Here is a 27,368-nt window from a genome sequence, read left to right on the forward strand (position 1 = left end):
TATAATAGCGGCTGATGGCTTCTGATGTATGAGATACACCAGAGAGTGTGGGTAGGAGACTGGTCAGATCTCTGGGCTGGTAACACACAGTGACATGATCTGAGGGGGAGAGCAGGAGTGTAATAGGGGCTGATGGCTCCTGATGTATGAGATACACCAGAGATTGTGGGGAGGAGACTGGTCATATCTCTGGGCTGGTAACACACAGTGACATGATGTGAGGGAGAGCAGGAGTATAATAGGGGCTGATGGCTCCTGATGTATGAGATGCACCATAGAGTGTGGGGAGGAGACTGGTCAGATCTCTGGGCTGGTAACACACAGTGACATGATGTGAGGGGGAGAGCAGGAGTATAATAGGGGCTGATGGTTCCTGATGTATGAGATACACCAGAAAGTGTGGGGAGGAGACTGGTCAGATCTCTGGGCTGGTAACACACAGTGACATGATGTGAGGGGAGAGAAGTAGTATAATAGGGGCTGATGGCTCCTGATGTATGAGATACACCATAGAGTGTGGGGAGGAGACTGGTCAGATCTCTGGGCTGGTAACACACAGTGACATGATGTGAGGGGAGAGCAGGAGTATAATAGGGGCTGATGGCTCCTGATGTATGAGATACACCAGAGAGTGTAGGGGGGGGAGACTGGTCAGATCTCTGGGCTGGTAACACACAGTGACATGATGTGAGGGGAGAGCAGGAGTATGATAGAGGCGGATGGCTCCTGATGTATGAGATACACCAGAGAGTGTGGGGAGGAGACTGGTCAGATCTCTGGGCTGGTAACACACAGTGACATGATGTGAAGGGGAGAGCAGGAGTATAATAGTGGCTGATGGCTACTGATATATGAGATACACCAGAGAGTGTGGGGAGGAGACTGGTCAGATATCTGGGCTGGTAACACACAGTGACATGATGTGAGGGGGAGAGCAGGAGTATAATAGCGGCTGATGGCTTCTGATGTATGAGATACACCAGAGAGTGTGGGTAGGAGACTGGTTATATCTCTGGGCTGGTAACACACAGTGACATGATGTGAGGGGGAGAGCAGGAGTGTAATAGGGGCTGATGGCTCCTGATGTATGAGATACACCAGAGATTGTGGGTAGGAGACTGGTCATATCTCTGGGCTGGTAACACACAGTGACATGATGTGAGGGGAGAGCAGGAGTATAATAGGGGCTGATGGCTCCTGATGTATGAGATACACCATAGAGTGTGGGGAGGAGACTGGTCAGATCTCTGGGCTGGTAACACACAGTGACATGATGTGAAGGGGAGAGCAGGAGTATAATAGTGGCTGATGGCTCCTGATGTATGAGATACACCAGAGAGTGTGGGGAGGAGACTGGTCAGATATCTGGGCTGGTAACACACAGTGACATGATGTGAGGGGGAGAGCAGGAGTATAATAGCGGCTGATGGCTTCTGATGTATGAGATACACCAGAGAGTGTGGGTAGGAGACTGGTCAGATCTCTGGGCTGGTAACACACAGTGACATGATCTGAGGGGGAGAGCAGGAGTGTAATAGGGGCTGATGGCTCCTGATGTATGAGATACACCAGAGATTGTGGGGAGGAGACTGGTCATATCTCTGGGCTGGTAACACACAGTGACATGATGTGAGGGGAGAGCAGGAGTATAATAGGGGCTGATGGCTCCTGATGTATGAGATGCACCATAGAGTGTGGGGAGGAGACTGGTCAGATCTCTGGGCTGGTAACACACAGTGACATGATGTGAGGGGGAGAGCAGGAGTATAATAGGGGCTGATGGTTCCTGATGTATGAGATACACCAGAAAGTGTGGGGAGGAGACTGGTCAGATCTCTGGGCTGGTAACACACAGTGACATGATGTGAGGGGAGAGAAGTAGTATAATAGGGGCTGATGGCTCCTGATGTATGAGATACACCATAGAGTGTGGGGAGGAGACTGGTCATATCTCTGGGCTGGTAACACACAGTGACATGATGTGAGGGGAGAGCAGGAGTATAATAGGGGCTGATGGCTCCTGATGTATGAGATACACCAGAGAGTGTAGGGGGGGGGGGGAGACTGGTCAGATCTCTGGGCTGGTAACACACAGTGACATGATGTGAGGAGGAGAGCAGGAGTATAATAGGGGCTGATGGCTCCTGATGTACGAGATACACCAGAGAGTGTGTGTGGGGGGGGGGGGGGGGAGAATGGTCAGATCTCTGGGCTGGTGACATAATGTGAGGGGGAGAGCAGGAGTATAATAGGGGCTGATGGTTCCTGATGTATGAGATACACCAGAGAGTGTGGGGAGGAGACTGGTCAGATCTCTGGGCTGGTAACACACAGTGACATGATGTGAGGGGAGAGACGTAGTATAATAGGGGCTGATGGCTCCTGATGTATGAGATACACTATAGAGTGTGGGGAGGAGACTGGTCAGATCTCTGGGCTGGTAACACACAGTGACATGATGTGAGGGGAGAGCAGGAGTATAATAGAGGCTGATGGCTCCTGATGTATGAGATACACCAGAGAGTGTGGGGAGAAGACTGGTCAGATCTCTGGGCTGGTAACACACAGTGACATGATGTGAGGGGGAGAGCAGGAGTATAATAGCGGCTGATGGCTTCTGATGTATGAGATACACCAGAGAGTGTGGGTAGGAGACTGGTCATATCTCTGGGCTGGTAACACACAGTGACATGATGTGAGGGGGAGAGCAGGAGTGTAATAGGGGCTGATGGCTCCTGATGTATGAGATACACCAGAGATTTTGGGGAGGAGACTGGTCATATCTCTGGGCTGGTAACACACAGTGACATGATGTGAGGGGAGAGCAGGAGTATAATAGGGGCTGATGGCTCCTGATGTATGAGATACACCATAGAGTGTGGGAGGAGACTGGTCAGATCTCTGGGCTGGTAACACACAGTGACATGATGTGAGGGGGAGAGTAGGAGTATAATAGGGGCTGATGGTTCCTGATGTATGAGATACACCAGAGAGTGTGGGGAGAAGACTGGTCAGATCTCTGGGCTGGTAACACACAGTGACATGATGTGAGGGGAGAGAAGTAGTATAATAGGGGCTGATGGCTCCTGATGTATGAGATACACCATAGAGTGTGGGGAGGAGACTGGTCAGATCTCTGGGCTGGTAACACACAGTGACATGATGTGAGGGGAGAGCAGGAGTATAATAGGGGCTGATGGCTCCTGATGTATGAGATACACCAGAGATTGTGGGGAGGAGACTGGTCATATCTCTGGGCTGGTAACACACAGTGACATGATGTGAGGGGAGAGCAGGAGCATAATAATAGGGGCTGATGGCTCCTGATGTATGAGATACACCATAGAGTGTGGGGAGGAGACTGGTCAGATCTCTGGGCTGGTAACACACAGTGACATGATGTGAGGGGAGAGCAGGAGTATAATAGGGGCTGATGGCTCCTGATGTATGAGATACACCAGAGAGTGTGGGGAGGAGACTGGTCAGATCTCTGGGCTGGTAACACACAGTGACATGATGGGAAGGGGAGAGCAGGAGTATAATAGGGGCTGATGGCTCCTGATGTATGAGATACACCAGAGAGTGTGGGGAGGAGACTGGTCAGATCTCTGGGCTGGTAACACACAGTGACATGATGGGAAGGGGAGAGCAGGAGTATAATAGTGGCTGATGGCTACTGATATATGAGATACACCAGAGAGTGTGGGGAGGAGACTGGTCAGATATCTGGGCTGGTAACACACAGTGACATGATGTGAGGGGGAGAGCAGGAGTATAATAGCGGCTGATGGCTTCTGATGTATGAGATACACCAGAGAGTGTGGGTAGGAGACTGGTTATATCTCTGGGCTGGTAACACACAGTGACATGATGTGAGGGGAGAGCAGGAGTATAATAGGGGCTGATGGCTCCTGATGTATGAGATACACCATAGAGTGTGGGGAGGAGACTGGTCAGATCTCTGGGCTGGTAACACACAGTGACATGATGTGAGGGGGAGAGTAGGAGTATAATAGGGGCTGATGGTTCCTAATGTATGAGATACACCAGAGAGTGTGGGGAGGAGACTGGTCAGATCTCTGGGCTGGTAACACACAGTGACATGATGTGAGGGGAGAGAAGTAGTATAATAGGGGCTGATGGCTCCTGATGTATGAGATACACCATAGAGTGTGGGGAGGAGACTGGTCAGATCTCTGGGCTGGTAACACACAGTGACATGATGTGAGGGGAGAGCAGGAGTATAATAGGGGCTGATGGCTCCTGATGTATGAGATACACCAGAGATTGTGGGGAGGAGACTGGTCATATCTCTGGGCTGGTAACACACAGTGACATGATGTGAGGGGAGAGCAGGAGTATAATAGGGGCTGATGGCTCCTGATGTATGAGATACACCATAGAGTGTGGGGAGGAGACTGGTCAGATCTCTGGGCTGGTAACACACAGTGACATGATGTGAGGGGGAGAGCAGGAGTATAATAGGGGCTGATGGTTCCTGATGTATGAGATACACCAGAGAGTGTGGGGAGGAGACTGGTCAGATCTCTGGGCTGGTAAAACACAGTGACATGATGTGAGGGGAGAGAAGTAGTATAATAGGGGCTGATGGCTCCTGATGTATGAGATACACCATAGAGTGTGGGGAGGAGACTGGTTCATATCTCTGGGCTGGTAACACACAGTGACATGATGTGAGGGGAGAGCAGGAGTATAATAGGGGCTGATGGCTCCTGATGTATGAGATACACCAGAGAGTGTAGGGGGGGGGGAGACTGGTCAGATCTCTGGGCTGGTAACACACAGTGACATGATGTGAGGAGGAGAGCAGGAGTATAATAGGGGCTGATGGCTCCTGATGTACGAGATACACCAGAGAGTGTGTGTGTGGGGGGGGGGGGGGGGGGGGGGAGAATGGTCAGATCTCTGGGCTGGTGACATAATGTGAGGGGGAGAGCAGGAGTATAATAGGGGCTGATGGTTCCTGATGTATGAGATACACCAGAGAGTGTGGGGAGGAGACTGGTCAGATCTCTGGGCTGGTAACACACAGTGACATGATGTGAGGGGAGAGACGTAGTATAATAGGGGCTGATGGCTCCTGATGTATGAGATACACTATAGAGTGTGGGGAGGAGACTGGTCAGATCTCTGGGCTGGTAACACACAGTGACATGATGTGAGGGGAGAGCAGGAGTATAATAGAGGCTGATGGCTCCTGATGTATGAGATACACCAGAGAGTGTGGGGAGAAGACTGGTCAGATCTCTGGGCTGGTAACACACAGTGACATGATGTGAGGGGGAGAGCAGGAGTATAATAGCGGCTGATGGCTTTCTGATGTATGAGATACACCAGAGAGTGTGGGTAGGAGACTGGTCATATTCTCTGGGCTGGTAACACACAGTGACATGATGTGAGGGGGAGAGCAGGAGTGTAATAGGGGCTGATGGCTCCTGATGTATGAGATACACCAGAGATTTTGGGGAGGAGACTGGTCATATCTCTGGGCTGGTAACACACAGTGACATGATGTGAGGGGAGAGCAGGAGTATAATAGGGGCTGATGGCTCCTGATGTATGAGATACACCATAGAGTGTGGGGAGGAGACTGGTCAGATCTCTGGGCTGTAACACACAGTGACATGATGTGAGGGGGAGAGTAGGAGTATAATAGGGGCTGATGGTTCCTGATGTATGAGATACACCAGAGAGTGTGGGGAGAAGACTGGTCAGATCTCTGGGCTGGTAACACACAGTGACATGATGTGAGGGGAGAGAAGTAGTATAATAGGGGCTGATGGGCTCCTGATGTATGAGATACACCATAGAGTGTGGGGAGGAGACTGGTCAGATCTCTGGGCTGGTAACACACAGTGACATGATGTGAGGGGAGAGCAGGGAGTATAATAGGGGCTGATGGCTCCTGATGTATGAGATACACCAGAGATTGTGGGGAGGAGACTGGTCATATCTCTGGGCTGGGTAACACACAGTGACATGATGTGAGGGGAGAGGCAGGAGCATAATAATAGGGGCTGATGGCTCCTGATGTATGAGATACACCATAGAGTGTGGGGAGGAGACTGGTCAGATCTCTGGGCTGGTAACACACAGTGACATGATGTGAGGGGAGAGCAGGAGTATAATAGGGGCTGATGGCTCCTGATGTATGAGATACACCAGAGAGTGTGGGGAGGAGACTGGTCAGATCTCTGGGCTGGTAACACACAGTGACATGATGGGAAGGGGAGAGCAGGAGTATAATAGGGGCTGATGGCTCCTGATGTATGAGATACACCAGAGAGTGTGGGGAGGAGACTGGTCAGATCTCTGGCTGGTAACACACAGTGACATGATGGGAAGGGGAGAGCAGGAGTATAATAGTGGCTGATGGCTACTGATATATGAGATACACCAGAGAGTGTGGGGAGGAGACTGGTCAGATATCTGGGCTGGTAACACACAGTGACATGATGTGAGGGGAGAGCAGGAGTATAATAGCGGCTGATGGCTTCTGATGTATGAGATACACCAGAGAGTGTGGGTAGGAGACTGGTTATATCTCTGGGCTGGTAACACACAGTGACATGATGTGAGGGAGAGCAGGAGTATAATAGGGGCTGATGGCTCCTGATGTATGAGATACACCATAGAGTGTGGGGAGGAGACTGTCAGATCTCTGGGCTGGTAACACACAGTGACATGATGTGAGGGGGAGAGTAGGAGTATAATAGGGGCTGATGGGTTCCTAATGTATGAGATACACCAGAGAGTGTGGGGAGGAGACTGGTCAGATCTCTGGGCTTGTAACACACAGTGACATGATGTGAGGGGAGAGAAGTAGTATAATAGGGCTGATGGCTCCTGATGTATGAGATACACCATAGAGTGTGGGGAGGAGACTGGTCAGATCTCTGGGCTGGTAACACACAGTGACATGATGTGAGGGGAGAGCAGGAGTATAATAGGGGCTGATGGCTCCTGATGTATGAGATACACCAGAGATTGTGGGGAGGAGACTGGTCATATCTCTGGGCTGGTAACACACAGTGACATGATGTGAGGGGAGAGCAGGAGTATAATAGGGGCTGATGGCTCCTGATGTATGAGATACACCATAGAGTGTGGGGAGGAGACTGGTCAGATCTCTGGGCTGGTAACACACAGTGACATGATGTGAGGGGGAGAGCAGGAGTATAATAGGGGCTGATGGTTCCTGATGTATGAGATACACCAGAGAGTGTGGGGAGGAGACTGGTCAGATCTCTGGGCTGGTAAAACACAGTGACATGATGTGAGGGGAGAGAAGTAGTATAATAGGGGCTGATGGCTCCTGATGTATGAGATACACCATAGAGTGTGGGGAGGAGACTGGTCAGATCTCTGGGCTGGTAACACACAGTGACATGATGTGAGGGGAGAGCAGGAGTATAATAGGGGCTGATGGCTCCTGATGTATGAGATACACCAGAGAGTGTAGGGGGGGGAGACTGGTCAGATCTCTGGGCTGGTAACACACAGTGACATGATGTGAGGAGGAGAGCAGGAGTATAATAGGGGCTGATGGCTCCTGATGTATGAGATACACTATAGAGTGTGGGGAGGAGACTGGTCAGATCTCTGGGCTGGTAACACACAGTGACATGATGTGAGGGGGAGAGCAGGAGTATAATAGGGGCTGATGGTCCTGATGTATGAGATACACCAGAGAGTGTGGGGAGGAGACTGGTCAAATCTCTGGGCTGGTAACACACAGTGACATGATGTGAGGGGAGAGCAGGAGTATAATAGGGGCTGATGGCTCCTGATGTATGAGATACACCAGAGAGTGTGGGGAGAAGACTGGTCAGATCTCTGGGCTGGTAACACACAGTGACATGATGTGAGGGGGAGAGCAGGAGTATAATAGGGGCTGATGGCTCCTGATTTATGAGATACACCAGAGATTGTGGGGAGGAGACTGGTCATATCTCTGGGCTGGTAACACACAGTGACATGATGTGAGGGGAGAGCAGGAGTATAATAGGGGCTGATGGCTCCTGATGTATGAGATACACCAGAGAGTGTGGGGGGGGGGGGGGACTGGTCAGATCTCTGGGCTGGTAACAAACAGTGACATGATGTGAGGAGGAGAGCAGGAATATAATAGGGGCTGATGGCTCCTGATGTATGAGACACACCACAGAGTGTGGGGAGGAGACTGGTCAGATCTCTGGGCTGTAACACACAGAGACATGATGTGAGGAGGAGAGCAGGAATATAATAGGGGCTGATGGCTCCTGATGATGAGATACACCAGAGAGTGTAGGGGGGGGAGACTGGTTATATCTCTGGGCTGGTAACACACAGTGACATGATGTGAGGGGGAGAGCAGGAGTGTAATAGGGGCTGATGGCTCCTGATGTATGAGATACACCAGAGATTGTGGGTAGGAGACTGGTCATATCTCTGGGCTGGTAACACACAGTGACATGATGTGAGGGGAGAGCAGGAGTATAATAGGGGCTGATGGCTCCTGATGTATGAGATACACCATAGAGTGTGGGGAGGAGACTGGTCAGATCTCTGGGCTGGTAACACACAGTGACATGATGTGAAGGGGAGAGCAGGAGTATAATAGTGGCTGATGGCTCCTGATGTATGAGATACACCAGAGAGTGTGGGGAGGAGACTGGTCAGATATCTGGGCTGGTAACACACAGTGACATGATGTGAGGGGGAGAGCAGGAGTATAATAGCGGCTGATGGCTTCTGATGTATGAGATACACCAGAGAGTGTGGGTAGGAGACTGGTCAGATCTCTGGGCTGGTAACACACAGTGACATGATCTGAGGGGGAGAGCAGGAGTGTAATAGGGGCTGATGGCTCCTGATGTATGAGATACACCAGAGATTGTGGGGAGGAGACTGGTCATATCTCTGGGCTGGTAACACACAGTGACATGATGTGAGGGGAGAGCAGGAGTATAATAGGGGCTGATGGCTCCTGATGTATGAGATGCACCATAGAGTGTGGGGAGGAGACTGGTCAGATCTCTGGGCTGGTAACACACAGTGACATGATGTGAGGGGGAGAGCAGGAGTATAATAGGGGCTGATGGTTCCTGATGTATGAGATACACCAGAAAGTGTGGGGAGGAGACTGGTCAGATCTCTGGGCTGGTAACACACAGTGACATGATGTGAGGGAGAGAAGTAGTATAATAGGGGCTGATGGCTCCTGATGTATGAGATACACCATAGAGTGTGGGGAGGAGACCTGGTCATATCTCTGGGCTGGTAACACACAGTGACATGATGTGAGGGGAGAGCAGGAGTATAATAGGGGCTGATGGCTCCTGATGTATGAGATACACCAGAGAGTGTAGGGGGGGGGGGGGGGGGGGGAGACTGGTCAGATCTCTGGGCTGGGTAACACACAGTGACATGATGTGAGGAGGAGAGCAGGAGTATAATAGGGGCTGATGGCTCCTGATGTACGAGATACACCAGAGAGTGTGTGGTGGGGGGGGGGGGGGGGGGGGGAGAATGGTCAGATCTCTGGGCTGGTGACATGATGTGAGGGGGAGAGCAGGAGTATAATAGGGGCTGATGGTTCCTGATGTATGAGATACACCAGAGAGTGTGGGGAGGAGACTGGTCAGATCTCTGGGCTGGTAACACACAGTGACATGATGTGAGGGGAGAGACGTAGTATAATAGGGGCTGATGGCTCCTGATGTATGAGATACACTATAGAGTGTGGGGAGGAGACTGGTCAGATCTCTGGGCTGGTAACACACAGTGACATGATGTGAGGGGAGAGCAGGAGTATAATAGAGGCTGATGGCTCCTGATGTATGAGATACACCAGAGAGTGTGGGGAGAAGACTGGTCAGATCTCTGGGCTGGTAACACACAGTGACATGATGTGAGGGGGAGAGCAGGAGTATGATAGCGGCTGATGCTTCTGATGTATGAGATACACCAGAGAGTGTGGGTAGGAGACTGGTCATATCTCTGGGCTGGTAACACACAGTGACATGATGTGAGGGGGAGAGCGAGGAGTGTAATAGGGGCTGATGGCTCCTGATGTATGAGATACACCAGAGATTTTGGGGAGGAGACTGGTCATATCTCTGGGCTGGTAACACAACAGTGACATGATGTGAGGGGAGAGCAGGAGTATAATAGGGGCTGATGGCTCCTGATGTATGAGATACACCATAGAGTGTGGGGAGGAGACTGGTCAGATCTCTGGGCTGGTAACACACAGTGACATGATGTGAGGGGGAGAGTAGGAGTATAATAGGGGCTGATGGTTCCTGATGTATGAGATACACCAGAGAGTGTGGGGAGAAGACTGGTCAGATCTCTGGGCTGGTACACACAGTGGACATGATGTGAGGGGAGAGAAGTAGTATAATAGGGGCTGATGGCTCCTGATGTATGAGATACACCATAGAGTGTGGGGAGGAGACTGGTCAGATCTCTGGGCTGGTAACACACAGTGACATGATGTGAGGGGAGAGCAGGAGTATAATAGGGGCTGATGGCTCCTGATGTATGAGATACACCAGAGATTGTGGGAGGAGACTGGTCATATCTCTGGGCTGGTAACACACAGTGACATGATGTGAGGGGAGAGCAGGAGTATAATAGGGGCTGATGGCTCCTGATGTATGAGATACACCATAGAGTGTGGGGAGGAGACTGGTCAGATCTCTGGGCTGGTAACACAGCAGTGACATGATGTGAGGGGGGAGAGCAGGAGTATAATAGGGGCTGGATGGTTCCTGATGTATGAGATACACCAGGAGAGTGTGGGGAGGAGACTGGTCAGATCTCTGGGCTGGTAAAACACAGTGACATGATGTGAGGGGAGAGAAGTAGTATAATAGGGCTGATGGCTCCTGATGTATGAGATACACCATAGAGTGTGGGGAGGAGACTGGTCAGATCTCTGGGCTGGTAACACACAGTGACATGATGTGAGGGGAGAGCAGGAGTATAATAGGGGCTGATGGCTCCTGATGTATGAGATAAACCAGAGAGTGTAGGGGGGGGGGGGGGGGGGGGGGGGGGGAGAGACTGGTCAGATCTCTGGGCTGGTAACACACAGTGACATGATGTGAAGGGGAGAGCAGGAGTATAATAGTGGCTGATGGCTCCTGATGTATGAGATACACAGAGAGTGTGGGGAGGAGACTGGTCAGATCTCTGGGCTGGTAACACACAGTGACATGATGTGAGGGGGAGAGCAGGAGTATAATAGCGGCTGATGGCTTCTGATGTATGAGATACACCATAGAGTGTGGGTAGGAGACTGGTCAGATCTCTGGGCTGGTAACACACAGTGACATGATCTGAGGGTGAGAGCAGGAGTGTAATAGGGGCTGATGGCTCCTGATGTATGAGATACACCAGAGATTGTGGGGAGGAGACTGGTCATATCTCTGGGCTGGTAACACACAGTGACATGATGTGAGGGGAGAGCAGGAGTATAATAGGGGCTGATGGCTCTGATGTATGAGATGCACCATAGAGTGTGGGGAGGAAACTGGTCAGATCTCTGGGCTGGTAACACACAGTGACATGATGTGAGGGGGAGAGCAGGAGTGTAATAGGGCTGATGGCTCCTGATGTATGAGATACACCATAGAGTGTGGGGAGGAGACTGGTCAGATCTCTGGGCTGGTAACACACAGTGACATGATGTGAGGGGGAGAGCAGGAGTATAATAGGGGCTGATGGTTCCTGATGTATGAGATACACCAGAGAGTGTGGGGAGGAGACTGGTCAGATCTCTGGGCTGGTAAAACACAGTGACATGATGTGAGGGGAGAGAAGTAGTATAATAGGGGCTGATGGCTCCTGATGTATGAGATACACCATAGAGTGTGGGGAGGAGACTGGTCAGATCTCTGGGCTGGTAACACACAGTGACATGATGTGAGGGGAGAGCAGGAGTATAATAGGGGCTGATGGCTCCTGATGTATGAGATACACCAGAGAGTGTAGGGGGGGGAGACCTGGTCAGATCTCTGGGCTGGTAACACACAGTGACATGATGTGAGGGGAGAGTAGGAGTATGATAGAGGCGGATGGCTCCTGATGTATGAGATACACCCAGAGAGTGTGGGGAGGAGGACTGGTCAGATCTCTGGGCTGGTAACACACAGTGACATGATGTGAAGGGGGAGAGCAGGAGTATAATAGTGGCTGATGGCTACTGATATATGAGATACACCAGAGAGTGTGGGGAGGAGACTGGTCAGATTATCTGGGCTGGTAACAACACAGTGACATGATGTGAGGGGGAGAGCAGGAGTATAATAGCGGCTGATGGCTTCTGATGTATGAGATACACCAGAGAGTGTGGGTAGGAGACTGGTTATATCTCTGGGCTGGTAACACACAGTGACATGATGTGAGGGGGAGAGCAGGAGTGTAATAGGGGCTGATGGCTCCTGATGTATGAGATACACCAGAGATTGTGGGTAGGAGACTGGTCATATCTCTGGGCTGGTAACACACAGTGACATGATGTGAGGGGAGAGCAGGAGTATAATAGGGGCTGATGGCTCCTGATGTATGAGATACACCATAGAGTGTGGGGAGGAGACTGTCAGATCTCTGGGCTGGTAACACACAGTGACATGATGTGAAGGGGAGAGCAGGAGTATAATAGTGGCTGATGGCTCCTGATGTATGAGATACACCAGAGAGTGTGGGGAGGAGACTGGTCAGATATCTGGCTGGTAACACACAGTGACATGATGTGAGGGGGAGAGCAGGAGTATAATAGCGGCTGATGGCTTCTGATGTATGAGATACACCAGAGAGTGTGGGTAGGAGACTGGTCAGATCTCTGGGCTGGTAACACACAGTGACATGATCTGAGGGGGAGAGCAGGAGTGTAATAGGGGCTGATGGCTCCTGATGTATGAGATACACCAGAGATTGTGGGGAGGAGACTGGTCATATCTCTGGGCTGGTAACACACAGTGACATGATGTGAGGGGAGAGCAGGAGTATAATAGGGGCTGATGGCTCCTGATGTATGAGATGCACCATAGAGTGTGGGGAGGAGACTGGTCAGATCTCTGGGCTGGTAACACACAGTGACATGATGTGAAGGGGAGAGCAGGAGTATAATAGTGGCTGATGGCTCCTGATGTATGAGATACACCAGAGAGTGTGGGGAGGAGACTGGTCAGATCTCTGGGCTGGTAACACACAGTGACATGATGTGAGGGGAGAGCAGGAGTATAATAGCGGCTGATGGCTTCTGATGTATGAGATACACCAGAGAGTGTGGGTAGGAGACTGGTCAGATCTCTGGGCTGGTAACACACAGTGACATGATCTGAGGGGGAGAGAGCAGGAGTGTAATAGGGGCTGATGGCTCCTGATGTATGAGATACACCAGAGATTGTGGGGAGGAGACTGGTCATATTCTGGGCTGGTAACACACAGTGACATGATGTGAGGGGAGAGCAGGAGTATAATAGGGGCTGATGGCTCCTGATGTATGAGATGCACCATAGAGTGTGGGGAGGAAACTGGTCAGATCTCTGGGCTGGTAACACACAGTGACATGATGTGAGGGGGAGAGCAGGAGTGTAATAGGGGCTGATGGCTCCTGATGTATGAGATACACCATAGAGTGTGGGGAGGAGACTGGTCAGATCTCTGGGCTGGTAACACACAGTGACATGATGTGAGGGGGAGAGCAGGAGTATAATAGGGGCTGATGGGTTCCTGATGTATGAGATACACCAGAGAGTGTGGGGAGGAGACTGTCAGATCTCTGGGCTGGTAAAACACAGTGACATGATGTGAGGGGAGAGAAGTAGTATAATAGGGGCTGATGGCTCCTGATGTATGAGATACACCATAGAGTGTGGGGAGGAGACTGGTCAGATCTCTGGGCTGGTAACACACAGTGACATGATGTGAGGGGAGAGCAGGAGTATAATAGGGGCTGATGGCTCCTGATGTATGAGATACACCAGAGAGTGTAGGGGGGGGAGACTGTCAGATCTCTGGGCTGGTAACACACAGTGACATGATGTGAGGGGAGAGCAGGAGTATGATAGAGGCGGATGGCTCCTGATGTATGAGATACACCAGAGAGTGTGGGGAGGAGACTGGTCAGATCTCTGGGCTGGTAACACACAGTGACATGTTGTGAAGGGGAGAGCAGGAGTATAATAGTGGCTGATGGCTACTGATATATGAGATACACCAGAGAGTGTGGGGAGGAGACTGGTCAGATATCTGGGCTGGTAACACACAGTGACATGATGTGAGGGGGAGAGCAGGAGTATAATAGCGGCTGATGGCTTCTGATGTATGAGATACACCAGAGAGTGTGGGTAGGAGACTGTTATATCTCTGGGCTGGTAACACACAGTGACATGATGTGAGGGGGAGAGCAGGAGTGTAATAGGGGCTGATGGCTCCTGATGTATGAGATACACCAGAGATTGTGGGTAGGAGACTGGTCATATCTCTGGGCTGGTAACACACAGTGACATGATGTGAGGGGAGAGCAGGAGTATAATAGGGGCTGATGGCTCCCTGATGTATGAGATACACCATAGAGTGTGGGGAGGAGACTGGTCAGATCTCTGGGCTGGTAACACACAGTGACATGATGTGAAGGGGAGAGCAGGAGTATAATAGTGGCTGATGGCTCCTGAAGTATGAGATACACCAGAGAGTGTGGGGAGGAGACTGGTCAGATATCTGGGCTGGTAACACACAGTGACATGATGTGAGGGGGAGAGCAGGAGTATAATAGCGGCTGATGGCTTCTGATGTATGAGATACACCAGAGAGTGTGGGTAGGAGACTGGTCAGATCTCTGGGCTGGTAACACACAGTGACATGATCTGAGGGGGAGAGCAGGAGTGTAATAGGGGCTGATGGCTCCTGATGTATGAGATACACCAGAGATTGTGGGGAGGAGACTGGTCATATCTCTGGGCTGGTAACACACAGTGACATGATGTGAGGGGAGAGCAGGAGTATAATAGGGGCTGATGCTCCTGATGTATGAGATGCACCATAGAGTGTGGGGAGGAGACTGGTCAGATCTCTGGGCTGGTAACACACAGTGACATGATGTGAGGGGAGAGCAGGAGTATAATAGGGGCTGATGGTTCCTGATGTATGAGATACACCAGAAAGTGTGGGGAGGAGACTGGTCAGATCTCTGGGCTGGTAACACACAGTGACATGATGTGAGGGGAGAGAAGTAGTATAATAGGGGCTGATGGCTCCTGATGTATGAGATACACCATAGAGTGTGGGGAGGAGACTGGTCATATCTCTGGGCTGGTAACACACAGTGACATGATGTGAGGGGAGAGCAGGAGTATAATAGGGGCTGATGGCTCCTGATGTATGAGATACACCAGAGAGTGTAGGGGGGGGGGGAGACTGGTCAGATCTCTGGGCTGGTGACACACAGTGACATGATGTGAGGAGGAGAGCAGGAGTATAATAGGGGCTGATGGCTCCTGATGTACGAGATACACCAGAGAGTGTGTGTGGGGGGGGGGGGGGGGGGAGAATGGTCAGATCTCTGGGCTGGTGACATGATGTGAGGGGGAGAGCAGGAGTATAATAGGGGCTGATGGTTCCTGATGTATGAGATACACCAGAGAGTGTGGGGAGGAGACTGGTCAGATCTCTGGGCTGGTAACACACAGTGACATGATGTGAGGGGAGAGACGTAGTATAATAGGGGCTGATGGCTCCTGATGTATGAGATACACTATAGAGTGTGGGGAGGAGACTGGTCAGATCTCTGGCTTGGTAACACACAGTGACATGATGTGAGGGGAGAGCAGGAGTATAATAGAGGCTGATGGCTCCTGATGTATGAGATACACCAGAGAGTGTGGGGAGAAGACTGGTCAGATCTCTGGGGCTGGTAACACACAGTGACATGATGTGAGGGGGAGAGCAGGAGTATAATAGCGGCTGATGGCTTCTGATGTATGAGATACACAGAGAGTGTGGGTAGGAGACTGGTCATATCTCTGGGCTGGTAACACACAGTGACATGATGTGAGGGGGAGAGCAGGAGTGTAATAGGGGCTGATGGCTCCTGATGTATGAGATACACCAGAGATTTTGGGGAGGAGACTGGTCATATCTCTGGGCTGGTAACACACAGTGACATGATGTGAGGGGAGAGCAGGAGTATAATAGGGGCTGATGGCTCCTGATGTATGAGATACACCATAGAGTGTGGGGAGGAGACTGGTCAGATCTCTGGGCTGGGTAACACACAGTGACATGATGTGAGGGGGAGAGTAGGAGTATAATAGGGGCTGATGGTTCCTGATGTATGAGATACACCAGAGAGTGTGGGGAGAAGACTGGTCAGATCTCTGGGCTGGTAACACACAGTGACATGATGTGAGGGGAGAGAAGTAGTATAATAGGGCTGATGGCTCCTGATGTATGAGATACACCATAGAGTGTGGGGAGGAGACTGGTCAGATCTCTGGGCTGGTAACACACAGTGACATGATGTGAGGGGAGAGCAGGAGTATAATAGGGGCTGATGGCTCCTGATGTATGAGATACACCAGAGATTGTGGGAGGAGACTGGTCATATCTCTGGGCTGGTAACACACAGTGACATGATGTGAGGGGAGAGCAGGAGCATAATAATAGGGGCTGATGGCTCCTGATGTATGAGATACACCATAGAGTGTGGGGAGGAGACTGGTCAGATCTCTGGGCTGGTAACACACAGTGACATGATGTGAGGGGAGAGCAGGAGTATAATAGGGGCTGATGGTTCCTGATGTATGAGATACACCAGAGAGTGTGGGGAGGGAGACTGGTCAGATCTCTTGGCTGGTAAAACACAGTGACATGATGTGAGGGGAGAGAAGTAGTATAATAGGGCTGATGGCTCCTGATGTATGAGATACACCATAGAGTGTGGGGAGGAGACTGGTCAGATCTCTGGGCTGGTAACACACAGTGACATGATGTGAGGGGAGAGCAGGAGTATAATAGGGGCTGATGGCTCCTGATGTATGAGATACACCAGAGAGTGTAGGGGGGGGGGGGGGGGAGAGACTGGTCAGATCTCTGGGCTGGTAACACACAGTGACATGATGTGAGGGGAGAGCAGGTGTATGATAGAGGCGGATGGCTCCTGATGTATGAGATACACCAGAGAGTGTGGGGAGGAGACTGGTCAGATCTCTGGGCTGGTAACACACCAGTGACATGATGGGAAGGGGAGAGCAGGAGTATAATAGTGGCTGATGGCTACTGATATATGAATACACCAGAGAGTGTGGGGAGGAGACTGGTCAGATATCTGGGCTGGTAACACACAGTGACATGATGTGAGGGGGAGAGCAGGAGTATAATAGCGGCTGATGGCTTCTGATGTATGAGATACACCAGAGAGTGTGGGTAGGAGACTGGTTATACTCTGGGCTGGTAACACACAGTGACATGATGTGAGGGGAGAGCAGGAGTATAATAGGGGCTGATGGCTCCTGATGTATGAGATACACCATAGAGTGTGGGGAGGAGACTGGTCAGATCTCTGGGCTGGTAACACACAGTGACATGATGTGAGGGGGAGAGTGTAGGAGTATAATAGGGGCTGATGGTTCCTAATGTATGAGATACACCAGAGAGTGTGGGGAGGAGACTGTCAGATCTCTGGGCTGGTAACACACAGTGACATGATGTGAGGGGAGAGAAGTAGTATAATAGGGGCTGATGGCTCCTGATGTATGAGTACACCATAGAGTGTGGGGAGGAGACTGGTCAGATCTCTGGGCTGGTAACACACAGTGACATGATGTGAGGGGAGAGCAGGAGTATAATAGGGGCTGATGGCTCCTGATGTATGAGATACACCAGAGATTGTGGGGAGGAGACTGGTCATATCTCTGGGCTGGTAACACACAGTGACATGATGTGAGGGGAGAGCAGGAGTATAATAGGGGCTGATGGCTCCTGATGTATGAGATACACCATAGAGTGTGGGGAGGAGACTGGTCAGATCTCGGGCTGGTAAACACACAGTGACATGATGTGAGGGGGAGAGCAGGAGTATAATAGGGGCTGATGGTTCCTGATGTATGAGATACACCAGAGAGTGTGGGGAGGAGACTGTCAGATCTCTGGGCTGGTAAAACACAGTGACATGAATGTGAGGGGAGGAGAAGTAGTAATAATAGGGCTGATGGCTCCTGATGTATGAGATACACCATAGAGTGTGGGGAGGAGACTGGTCAGATCTCTGGGCTGGTAACACACAGTGACATGATGTGAGGGGAGAGCAGGAGTATAATAGGGGCTGATGGCTCCTGATGTATGAGATACACCAGAGAGTGTAGGGGGGGGAGACTGGTCAGATCTCTGGGCTGGTAACACACAGTGACATGATGTGAGGAGGAGAGCAGGAGTATAATAGGGGCTGATGGCTCCTGATGTACGAGATACACCAGAGAGTGTGGGGGGGGGGGGGGGGGGGGGGAGACTGGTCAGATCTCTGGGCTGGTAACACACAGTGACATGATGTGAGGGGGAGAGAAGGAGTATAATAGGGGCTGATGGTTCCTGATGTATGAGATACACCAGAGAGTGTGGGGAGGAGACTGGTCAGATCTCTGGGCTGGTAACACACAGTGACATGATGTGATGGGAGAGACGTAGTATAATAGGGGCTGATGGCTCCTGATGTATGAGATACACTATAGAGTGTGGGGAGGAGACTGGTCAGATCTCTGGGCTGGTAACACACAGTGACATGATGTGAGGGGGAGAGCAGGAGTATAATAGGGGCTGATGGTCCTGATGTATGAGATACACCAGAGAGTGTGGGGAGGAGACTGGTCAAATCTCTGGGCTGGTAACACACAGTGACATGATGTGAGGGGAGAGCAGGAGTATAATAGGGGCTGATGGCTCCTGATGTATGAGATACACCAGAGAGTGTGGGGAGAAGACTGGTCAGATCTCTGGGCTGGTAACACACAGTGACATGATGTGAGGGGGAGAGCAGGAGTATAATAGGGGCTGATGGCTCCTGATTTATGAGATACACCAGAGATTGTGGGGAGGAGACTGGTCATATCTCTGGGCTGGTAACACACAGTGACATGATGTGAGGGGAGAGCAGGAGTATAATAGGGGCTGATGGCTCCTGATGTATGAGATACACCAGAGAGTGTGGGGGGGGGGGGGGACTGGTCAGATCTCTGGGCTGGTAACAAACAGTGACATGATGTGAGGAGGAGAGCAGGAATATAATAGGGGCTGATGGCTCCTGATGTATGAGACACACCACAGAGTGTGGGGAGGAGACTGGTCAGATCTCTGGGCTGTAACACACAGAGACATGATGTGAGGAGGAGAGCAGGAATATAATAGGGGCTGATGGCTCCTGATGATGAGATACACCAGAGAGTGGGGGGGGGGGGGGGGGGGGAGACTGGTCAGATCTCTGGGCTGGTAACACACAGTGACATGATGTGAGGAGGAGAGCAGGAGTATAATAGAGGCTGATGGCTCCTGATGTATGAGATACACCAGAGAGGGGGGGGGGGGGGAGACTGGTCAGATCTCTGGGCTGGTAACACACAGTAACATGATGTGAGGGGGAGAGCAGGAGTATAATAGGGGCTGATGGTTCCTGATGTATGAGATACACCAGAGAGTGTGGGGAGGAGACTGGTCAGATCTCTGGGCTGGTAACACACAGTTACATAATGTGAGGGGAGAGAAGTAGTATAATAGGGGCTGATGGCTCCTGATGTATGAGATACACCATAGAGTGTGGGGAAGAGACTGGTCAGATCTCTGGGCTGGTAACACACAGTGACATGATGTGAGGGGGAGAGCAGGAGTATAATAGGGGCTGATGGCTCCTGATGTATGAGATACACCAGAGATTGTGGGGAGGAGACTGGTCATATCTCTGGGCTGGTAACACACAGTGACATGATGTGAGGGGAGAGCAGGAGTATAATAGGGGCTGATGGCTCCTGATGTATGAGATACACCAGAGATTGTGGGGAGGAGACTGGTCATATCTCTGGGCTGGTAACACACAGTGACATGATGTGAGGAGGAGAGCAGCAGTATAATAGGGGCTGATGGCTCCTGATGTATGAGATACACCAGAGAGTGTGGGGAGGAGACTGGTCAGATCTCTGGGCTGGTAACACACAGTGACATGATGTGAGGGGGAGAGCATGAGTCTAATAGGTACTGATGTCTCCTGATGTATGAGATACACCAGAAGGTGTGGGGAGGAGACTGGTCAGATCTCTGGGCTGGTAACACACAGTGACATGATGTGAAGGGGAGAGCAGGACTATAATAGGGGCTGGTGGCTCCTGATGTATGAGATACACCAGAGAGTGTGGGGAGGAGACTGGTCAGATCTTTGGGCTGGTAACACACAGTGACATGATGTGAGGGGGAGAGCAGTAGTATAATAGGGGCTGATGGCTCCTGATTTATGAGATACACCAGAGAGTGTAGGGAGGAGACTGGTCAGATCTCTGGGCTGGTAACACACAGTGACATGATGTGAAGAGCTAAGTCTAATGGGGATTACGGATTGTTTAGTATAGTTAGCCAATATTAATGCTGTATATAAGATATGTAGGACTATCCTTTCACAAATACAGGTGCATTGTGTTAGTGGCCAATTAACACACCAGTATGGACTGGGGAAGGATATCCAAGCAAAAACTGGGAGAATTTACAAAACTCCACACACATAACAAAATTGTTAAAATTAAACTGAACACTAAGTTGTCATGGTGCAAGAGTATATTTTACTTTTCTGTAATAAGTATTTATTACTCACCTGTGCTGATATCTGTAGGGATTTCCTCCTCCTTACACTGCTGATCCCACCTCACATACGTCTCTTCTTCTCCCTCTGTATCTTCTGCCCTCATATCAGTCACATATGTCTCTTCTTCTCCCTCTGTATCTTCTGCCCTCATATCAGTCACATACGTCTCTTCTTCTTCCTCTGTATCTTCTGCCTTCATATAAGTCACATACGTCTCTTCTTCTCCCTCTGTATCTTCTGCCCTCATATCAGTTACATACGTCTCTTCTTCTCCCTCTATATCTTCTGCCTTCATATCAGTCACATACGTCTCTTCTTCTCCCTCTGTATCTTCTGCCTTCATTGCAGTCACATACGTCTCTTCTTCTCCCTCTATATCATCTGACTTATCAGTCACATTCGGCTCTAATTTTCCATCTATCTTCATAGCAGTCATATACATCTCTTCTCCCTCCATACCTTCTCCCTTAACACCAGTCAGATCTTCACTCTAAATAACCCACAAAATAATTAAATAACACTTCAAATATTTATGTTCCATAAATTGAGATTAGCCAGTAGAATATTACCATATTAGATGAAAAATCAGAAGTTATAGTAAACTTATCGTCTATAACTCTGTTTCTTCGAAGTCCGCAGTATTCACCAGATATACATTGGGAAATAGATGGCCTCAGAGGAACGGGTACCAAACGGATAAAGCTTTTGAGCTCCCAGGATGCAACGGTCCAGCCTCCATTTAAACCCTGCCTCCTGGCTCGGGGAGTCTAGTTGGTTCCAAAGATCGAGGCAGGAATAGATTTATTGAGAGGGAAGACCTATTCAGGCGAGAATAACATACACACACTTCTGTACCAGAAGGAAGAGAGAGGTTAGTAAGTGTAAAGATTCTCAAATCAGTTGAGTCAGGGTGGGTTCCAGGTGGATTCTGTGGACTTCGGAGAAACAGAGATATCGACGGTAAGTCTACCATAACTTCTGATTTCTCCTTCAGGGTCCACAGTAGTATCCACAGGATATACATTGGGATGTCCCAAAGCAGTACTTAAGGGAGGGGATGCTTCTGATTGCACAGGAGAATCCTTCGGCCAAATGCAGCATCCAGAGAGACAAAGGTATCAAATCCTAATGTCTAATGAATGTGGTAATTGATGACCATGTGGCTTCCTTCAGAGTTGCTCAGCTGAGGCACCACGGTAGGCTGCCCATGAAGGACCTACTGGACGGGTAGAGTGGGCAGAGACATTATCCGGGATAGGGAGGTCAGCTTGAGACTATGCTTCTGTGATAGTCATCTGATACCATCTAGCCAGTGTTTGCTTATTGGCAGGCCATCCTCTCTTGTGAAAACCGCATAGAACGTAGAGAGTGTCTGTCCTTCTAATGGCACTGGTACGATCCACGTAGATCTTTAGAGCACGAACTACGTCCACTCTCCCACAAAGATGACCGGTACCTGAAAATCTGGAACTTCTATTTCTTCATTGAGGTGGAACGTAGAGACCACCTTCGGAAGATATCCAGATTTAGTTCGGAGAACTGCTCTATCTGGATGGCATAACAGAAATGGGGGGCGACACGACAGCGTCCCTAAATCTGATACTCTTCTAGCTGAACCAATTGCCAGAAGAAGAATAACTTTAGCTGTCAACCATTTGCGATCCACACGATTCAGTGTTTCAAATGGAGCAACTTGAAGCGCCCTGAGGACTATTTCTAGATCCCAAGGGGCTGTAGGGGAAACAAAAGAAGGCTGAATGTGAAGCATTCCTTGGAAAAAAGTGTGTACATCCTGTAGGTTAGCAATTTTCTTTTAGAACCATACAGATAATGCGGACACGTACCTTCAAGGAAGCTAAGCGGAGACCTTTGTCCATTCCTGCTTGAAGAAATACTAGAATTCTTGAAACTCTAAAAAACCTTGGGTCATATTTTCTGGCAGCGCACCACTGAAAATACGGATGCCATATCCGGTAATAGATGCAAGCCGAGGATGATTTCCTTGCTTTAAGCACCATTTGAATTTCAAGAGCCACGCCATCAAAGACAGTCGATCCAGGTGTATGTAGAGACAGGGACCTTGGATCAGTAGATCTGGACGTTGAGGCAGAAGGAACGGAGTATCCGTGGACAGCCTCTGCAGATCAGTGAACCAATTTAGACTGGGCCACTCCGGAGATATTAGTATCACGGCGCCTTTTTCCTGTTTGAGTTTTCAAATCACCCTGGGCAACAGAGAGATTGGTGGAAAAACATGCAAGATGAAATCCCATTCCACTGACAGGGCATCGACGAAGTTTGCGTCGGGATCCTTTGTTCTTGACCCTTATGCGGTACTTTGTTGTTCTGAAGAGAGGTCATGAGGTCCACTTCCGGTTGTCCCCACTTGTTTACCAGAATCTGAAAGACTTTTGGGTGCAAGGCCCATTCACTTGCATGAATGTCATGCCAGCTGCGAACATCTGCTTCCCAATTTAGGACTCCCGGTATGAACACTGCGGACACGGCTGAATGATGAAGTTCCGCCCACGTTAACCTCCTTCATTGCCCTTTGGCTGCGAGTACCTCCTTGGTGATTGAAGTACGCTACTGCCGTGACATTGGTGGTCATTCCGAGTTGTTCGCTCAGTAGCTGTTTTTAGCAGCCATGCAAACGCTATGCCGCCACCCACTGGGAGTGTATCTTAGCTTAGCAGAAGTGCGAACGAAAGGATCGCAGAGCAGCAGCAAGGTTTTTTTGTGCAGTTTTAGAGTAGCTCAATACCTAATCAGCGCTTGCGATCACTTCAGACTATTCAGTTCCTGTTTTGACGTCATGAACACGCCCAGCGTTCGCCCAGCCACGCCTGCTTTTTTTCTGGCACGCCTGCGTTTTTTCGAACACTCTCTGAAAACGGTCCGTTGACACCCAGAAACGCCCACTTCATGTCAATCACTCTGCGGCCAGCAGTGCGAGTGAAATGCTTCGTTAGACCCTGTGTGAAACTACATCGGCCGTTGTAAAAGTATGTTGTGCGTGCGCATTGCGCCACATACGCATGCGCATAAGTGCCGTTTTTTTGGCCACATCGCTGCACAGCGAACGAATGCAGCTAGCGATCAACTCGGAATGACCCCCATCGTCCGAGCGAATATGAATCAGCTTGCCACAAAGTATTTATTTTGCCTGGGTGAGTGCCATGTATATGGCCCGAAGTTTCAGAATGTTGATTGGCAGGGCAACTTTCTTCCTTGGTCCAATGTCCCTGGAAGAAGTAATGTTCTGTCATGGCTCCCCAGCCCTGTAGACTGACATCCGTTGTCTGAACCTCCCAGTCTGAGATCCAAAAGGGTTGACCTCTGTCCAGATGGGATGTCTGTAGCCACCAGGCTAATGACCGAAACACTTCCTGCGGAAGAATTATAGTCTGAGTTTTTATATCATCTGATGCTGTCCGTTCCATTCAGAGAGAATCAGATGTAGAAGGGGCCTTGAATGGAATTGAGCATATTCTACCATGTCGAATGTCGAGACCACTGATCCACAGAACTCGCATTGCTGCATGGATGGATACTCTCCGGTTGTATGGCAATCCCTGAATTATGAATATTTTGTCCTGAGGTAAAAAGACTCTCTGAAGACTGGTATCAAATTCAGCCACCCCGATGCGTCATTCATTGTGACGGGACTAAGGAGGACTTTGCCCAATTTATGAGCCTGTAAACAGGCTATTGTTACTTGAAGAAGGCATTGCAGAGTTTCCTGGGACTGAGCCAGGATTAGCAAATCATCTAAATATGGGAAAGTCCTTATCAACCGACGATGAAGATAAGCTGTCATCACCACCATAATCTTGGTAAATACCCTTGGAACTGTGGCCAGTCCAAAGGGCAGCGCCTGAAACTGGTAATATTGTTGGAGGATGGCGAACTAGATATAGCACTGATGCGAAGGTGCTATAAGTATATGCAGGTAAGCATCCTGAATATCCAGGGACACCATAAAATCCCCAGGCTCCATTGCCAGGATAATGGAACGCAAAGTTTCCATATGGAATCGAGGCACCCAGATATGATTGTTCAGAGCTTTGAGATTGAGAATGGGCCAATAGGACCCATTTGGTTTCTGCACTAGAAACCGGTTGGAATAGAAACCTCAACCCCTCTGTGCTGAAGGAAACGGTACTATCACTCTTGATTGTAGCAACTTCTGAACTGCAACTTGTAGGGCCTTGACCTTCATTTCCACAAGAGATGGGCTGGTACAAAATCATTTTTGAGGGGGGGGGGGGCCCATTTCTTGAAGGAGACGGCGTAACCGTGAGACACCGCCTGTGCCATCAGACCAATGGCATATCTTCTGGTTTAGAAGCCGGGCGTCTGGTTGACCAAGTCTGTTTGGTCTTAGTATTAGAAACAGACAGTTGTGAAAATCCGCAACAAGAAAAAAGCCCTTTCTTCCTATAAATATAGTTGTAAAGTATATAAGAAGGGTCTACAAAACCAATTACCAAAATTTGCTGTGGAGATCCGTCACAGGCAGAGGTTGGTGTTGCTCCCCAGAGTCAGAAAATCAAAATGGAAACAGAAGGAAAGAAGACTCTATTTTGGGGGCACTCTTAGAAATCCAAGACAGGGTTATTAATGTCCATAGTACTCATAAAACATAACTTTTATTTATCCATTAAAATATGAAAATATAACAAACATATTATTTAGAACTACACACTGATCTAAAAACTATTGTCCGTACAACACAGCTATGTCTATGTGATGAACATCAAACAATGTAGGTCAATAAATCAGTACCCTCTGTAAATATGCCACCATATATTTTATTGTGAAAAATCACAAATTGTGGCTACACCCAGGATTATTGTGATAAAAGTATATTTCACACTATACCTAACAGTAGGTTAAGTTTTTTTGAGAATTATCGTCTCAGTATACACCGAAAAAAAAAAAATATATATATATATACACATATATATATATATTTATGTGCTAACAGTATTATTTAGCGAGTTCTACACATTCATTGTCTAGCTCTGAATAATGGTTTTGACTGAAAAGAAATGACAATCAAAAGAAAAACCTGGACCCTAATTACCAAAATAATTATATTTAAACAATGTGTATCCTTATAATATTCCTTTTCCGTAAAAACAATGAATAAGGATTAAGATGAAAGATCAGCAACTCATAACCATTTACTTCTGCTGTCTAACCGTCATGAGTTAGGACAAAATTGTCGACACAGCGGCCGGTAGATGAGAGAGCAGCGGTCTGAGTTTTTAGCTGATTTGAAGAAAGACAGAGGCCGTACTTCTTTCCCCGTTAGGATGTTCACAGTGTCCTGATATCAAGAGACATTGCAGAACACTATGCCATAATTCAGGAATGAGTGTTGACCGAAAGAATATTAAATCACAGTAAATGCTGATTAGTGTATCATTAATTAGGTCTACTGATTAGCATACTCTGCATAAACAATTCTTTTTTTGGTAATATAGAAAATTCATAAACACTATACCATAATATTGCAGCATAAGGTACACAATTCTGAACTCTTCATCGATCACTAAGGAGAAGCTGCTAAATCACAGTAAATTTTTTGAACTGTTTTAATTAAACCAATTAGAGTAGAACACACCATAATATAGCTAGGTTATAGCTTACAACATTGTTATAGTTTTTAAATTATAATGATTATATTGAATCCAGGTACCAGGCTTTTAAACTATCACAAAAGCTTATTTGTAGAAACTCGTGTTTAGCAAGAATATAGACAATAATTACAGCGGACCTGACCACTCCATAACAGCCGTTTTCCCGTCATGAATTAGGTCTCTAGACCAATACAGCGGACGGTGAGCGAGTGTATAGGGGCGGACCAGGTATCGTCTGTAGGAAGAAAGATAACAGAGGCCGTACTGCTGTCCACGTTAGAGCGGTTGCAGCGCCCTGATATCAGGAGACATTGCAGGGACGCTGCACCGCAATCGTGGATGAGAGCTGGCCGAATTGTTTACCGTATATGTATCTAGGACGAGCGGTCCCAGGTGGAATAGAGGGTATTGCTTGAGCCAGTGGTTAGACAGGTCTTTGCGGCGGAATTGCCGTAATAGGTCTCTGCGGCGGGATTGCCGTGATTGATGACGCGTTTCACCCGTAGGGCTTGCTCACATCACTGCACCGTCTGTCAGACGGTGCAGTGATGTGAGCAAGCCCTACGGGTGAAACGCGTCATCAATCACGGCAATCCCGCCGCAGAGACCTATTACGGCAATTCCGCCGCAAAGACCTGTCTAACCACTGGCTCAAGCAATACCCTCTATTCCACCTGGGACCGCTCGTCCTAGATACATATACGGTAAACAATTCGGCCAGCTCTCATCCACGATTGCGGTGCAGCGTCCCTGCAATGTCTCCTGATATCAGGGAGCTGCAACCGCTCTAACGTGGACAGCAGTACGGCCTCTGTTATCTTTCTTCCTACAGACGATACCTGGTCCGCCCCTATACACTCGCTCACCGT

The 27,368-nt window shown here is 49.3% G+C and overlaps 1 protein-coding gene across 3 annotated transcripts in view; it reads right to left on the reverse strand.

Annotated features, from left to right (window-relative positions):
* LOC135054611 (oocyte zinc finger protein XlCOF22-like) overlaps positions 1–27,368 on the reverse strand; it is a 133,314-nt gene that overhangs the window by 51,364 nt on the left and 54,582 nt on the right. For all 3 annotated transcript variants that reach the window (XM_063957805.1, XM_063957804.1, XM_063957803.1), the window contains exon 6: positions 20,861–21,341. In XM_063957805.1, coding sequence (XP_063813875.1) covers positions 20,861–21,341 — 481 coding nt within the window. The remainder of the gene's footprint in view (positions 1–20,860; positions 21,342–27,368) is intronic.

Source organism: Pseudophryne corroboree, chromosome 3, assembly GCF_028390025.1.
Source record: "Pseudophryne corroboree isolate aPseCor3 chromosome 3, aPseCor3.hap2, whole genome shotgun sequence".
NCBI classification, from domain to species: Eukaryota; Metazoa; Chordata; class Amphibia; order Anura; family Myobatrachidae; genus Pseudophryne; species Pseudophryne corroboree.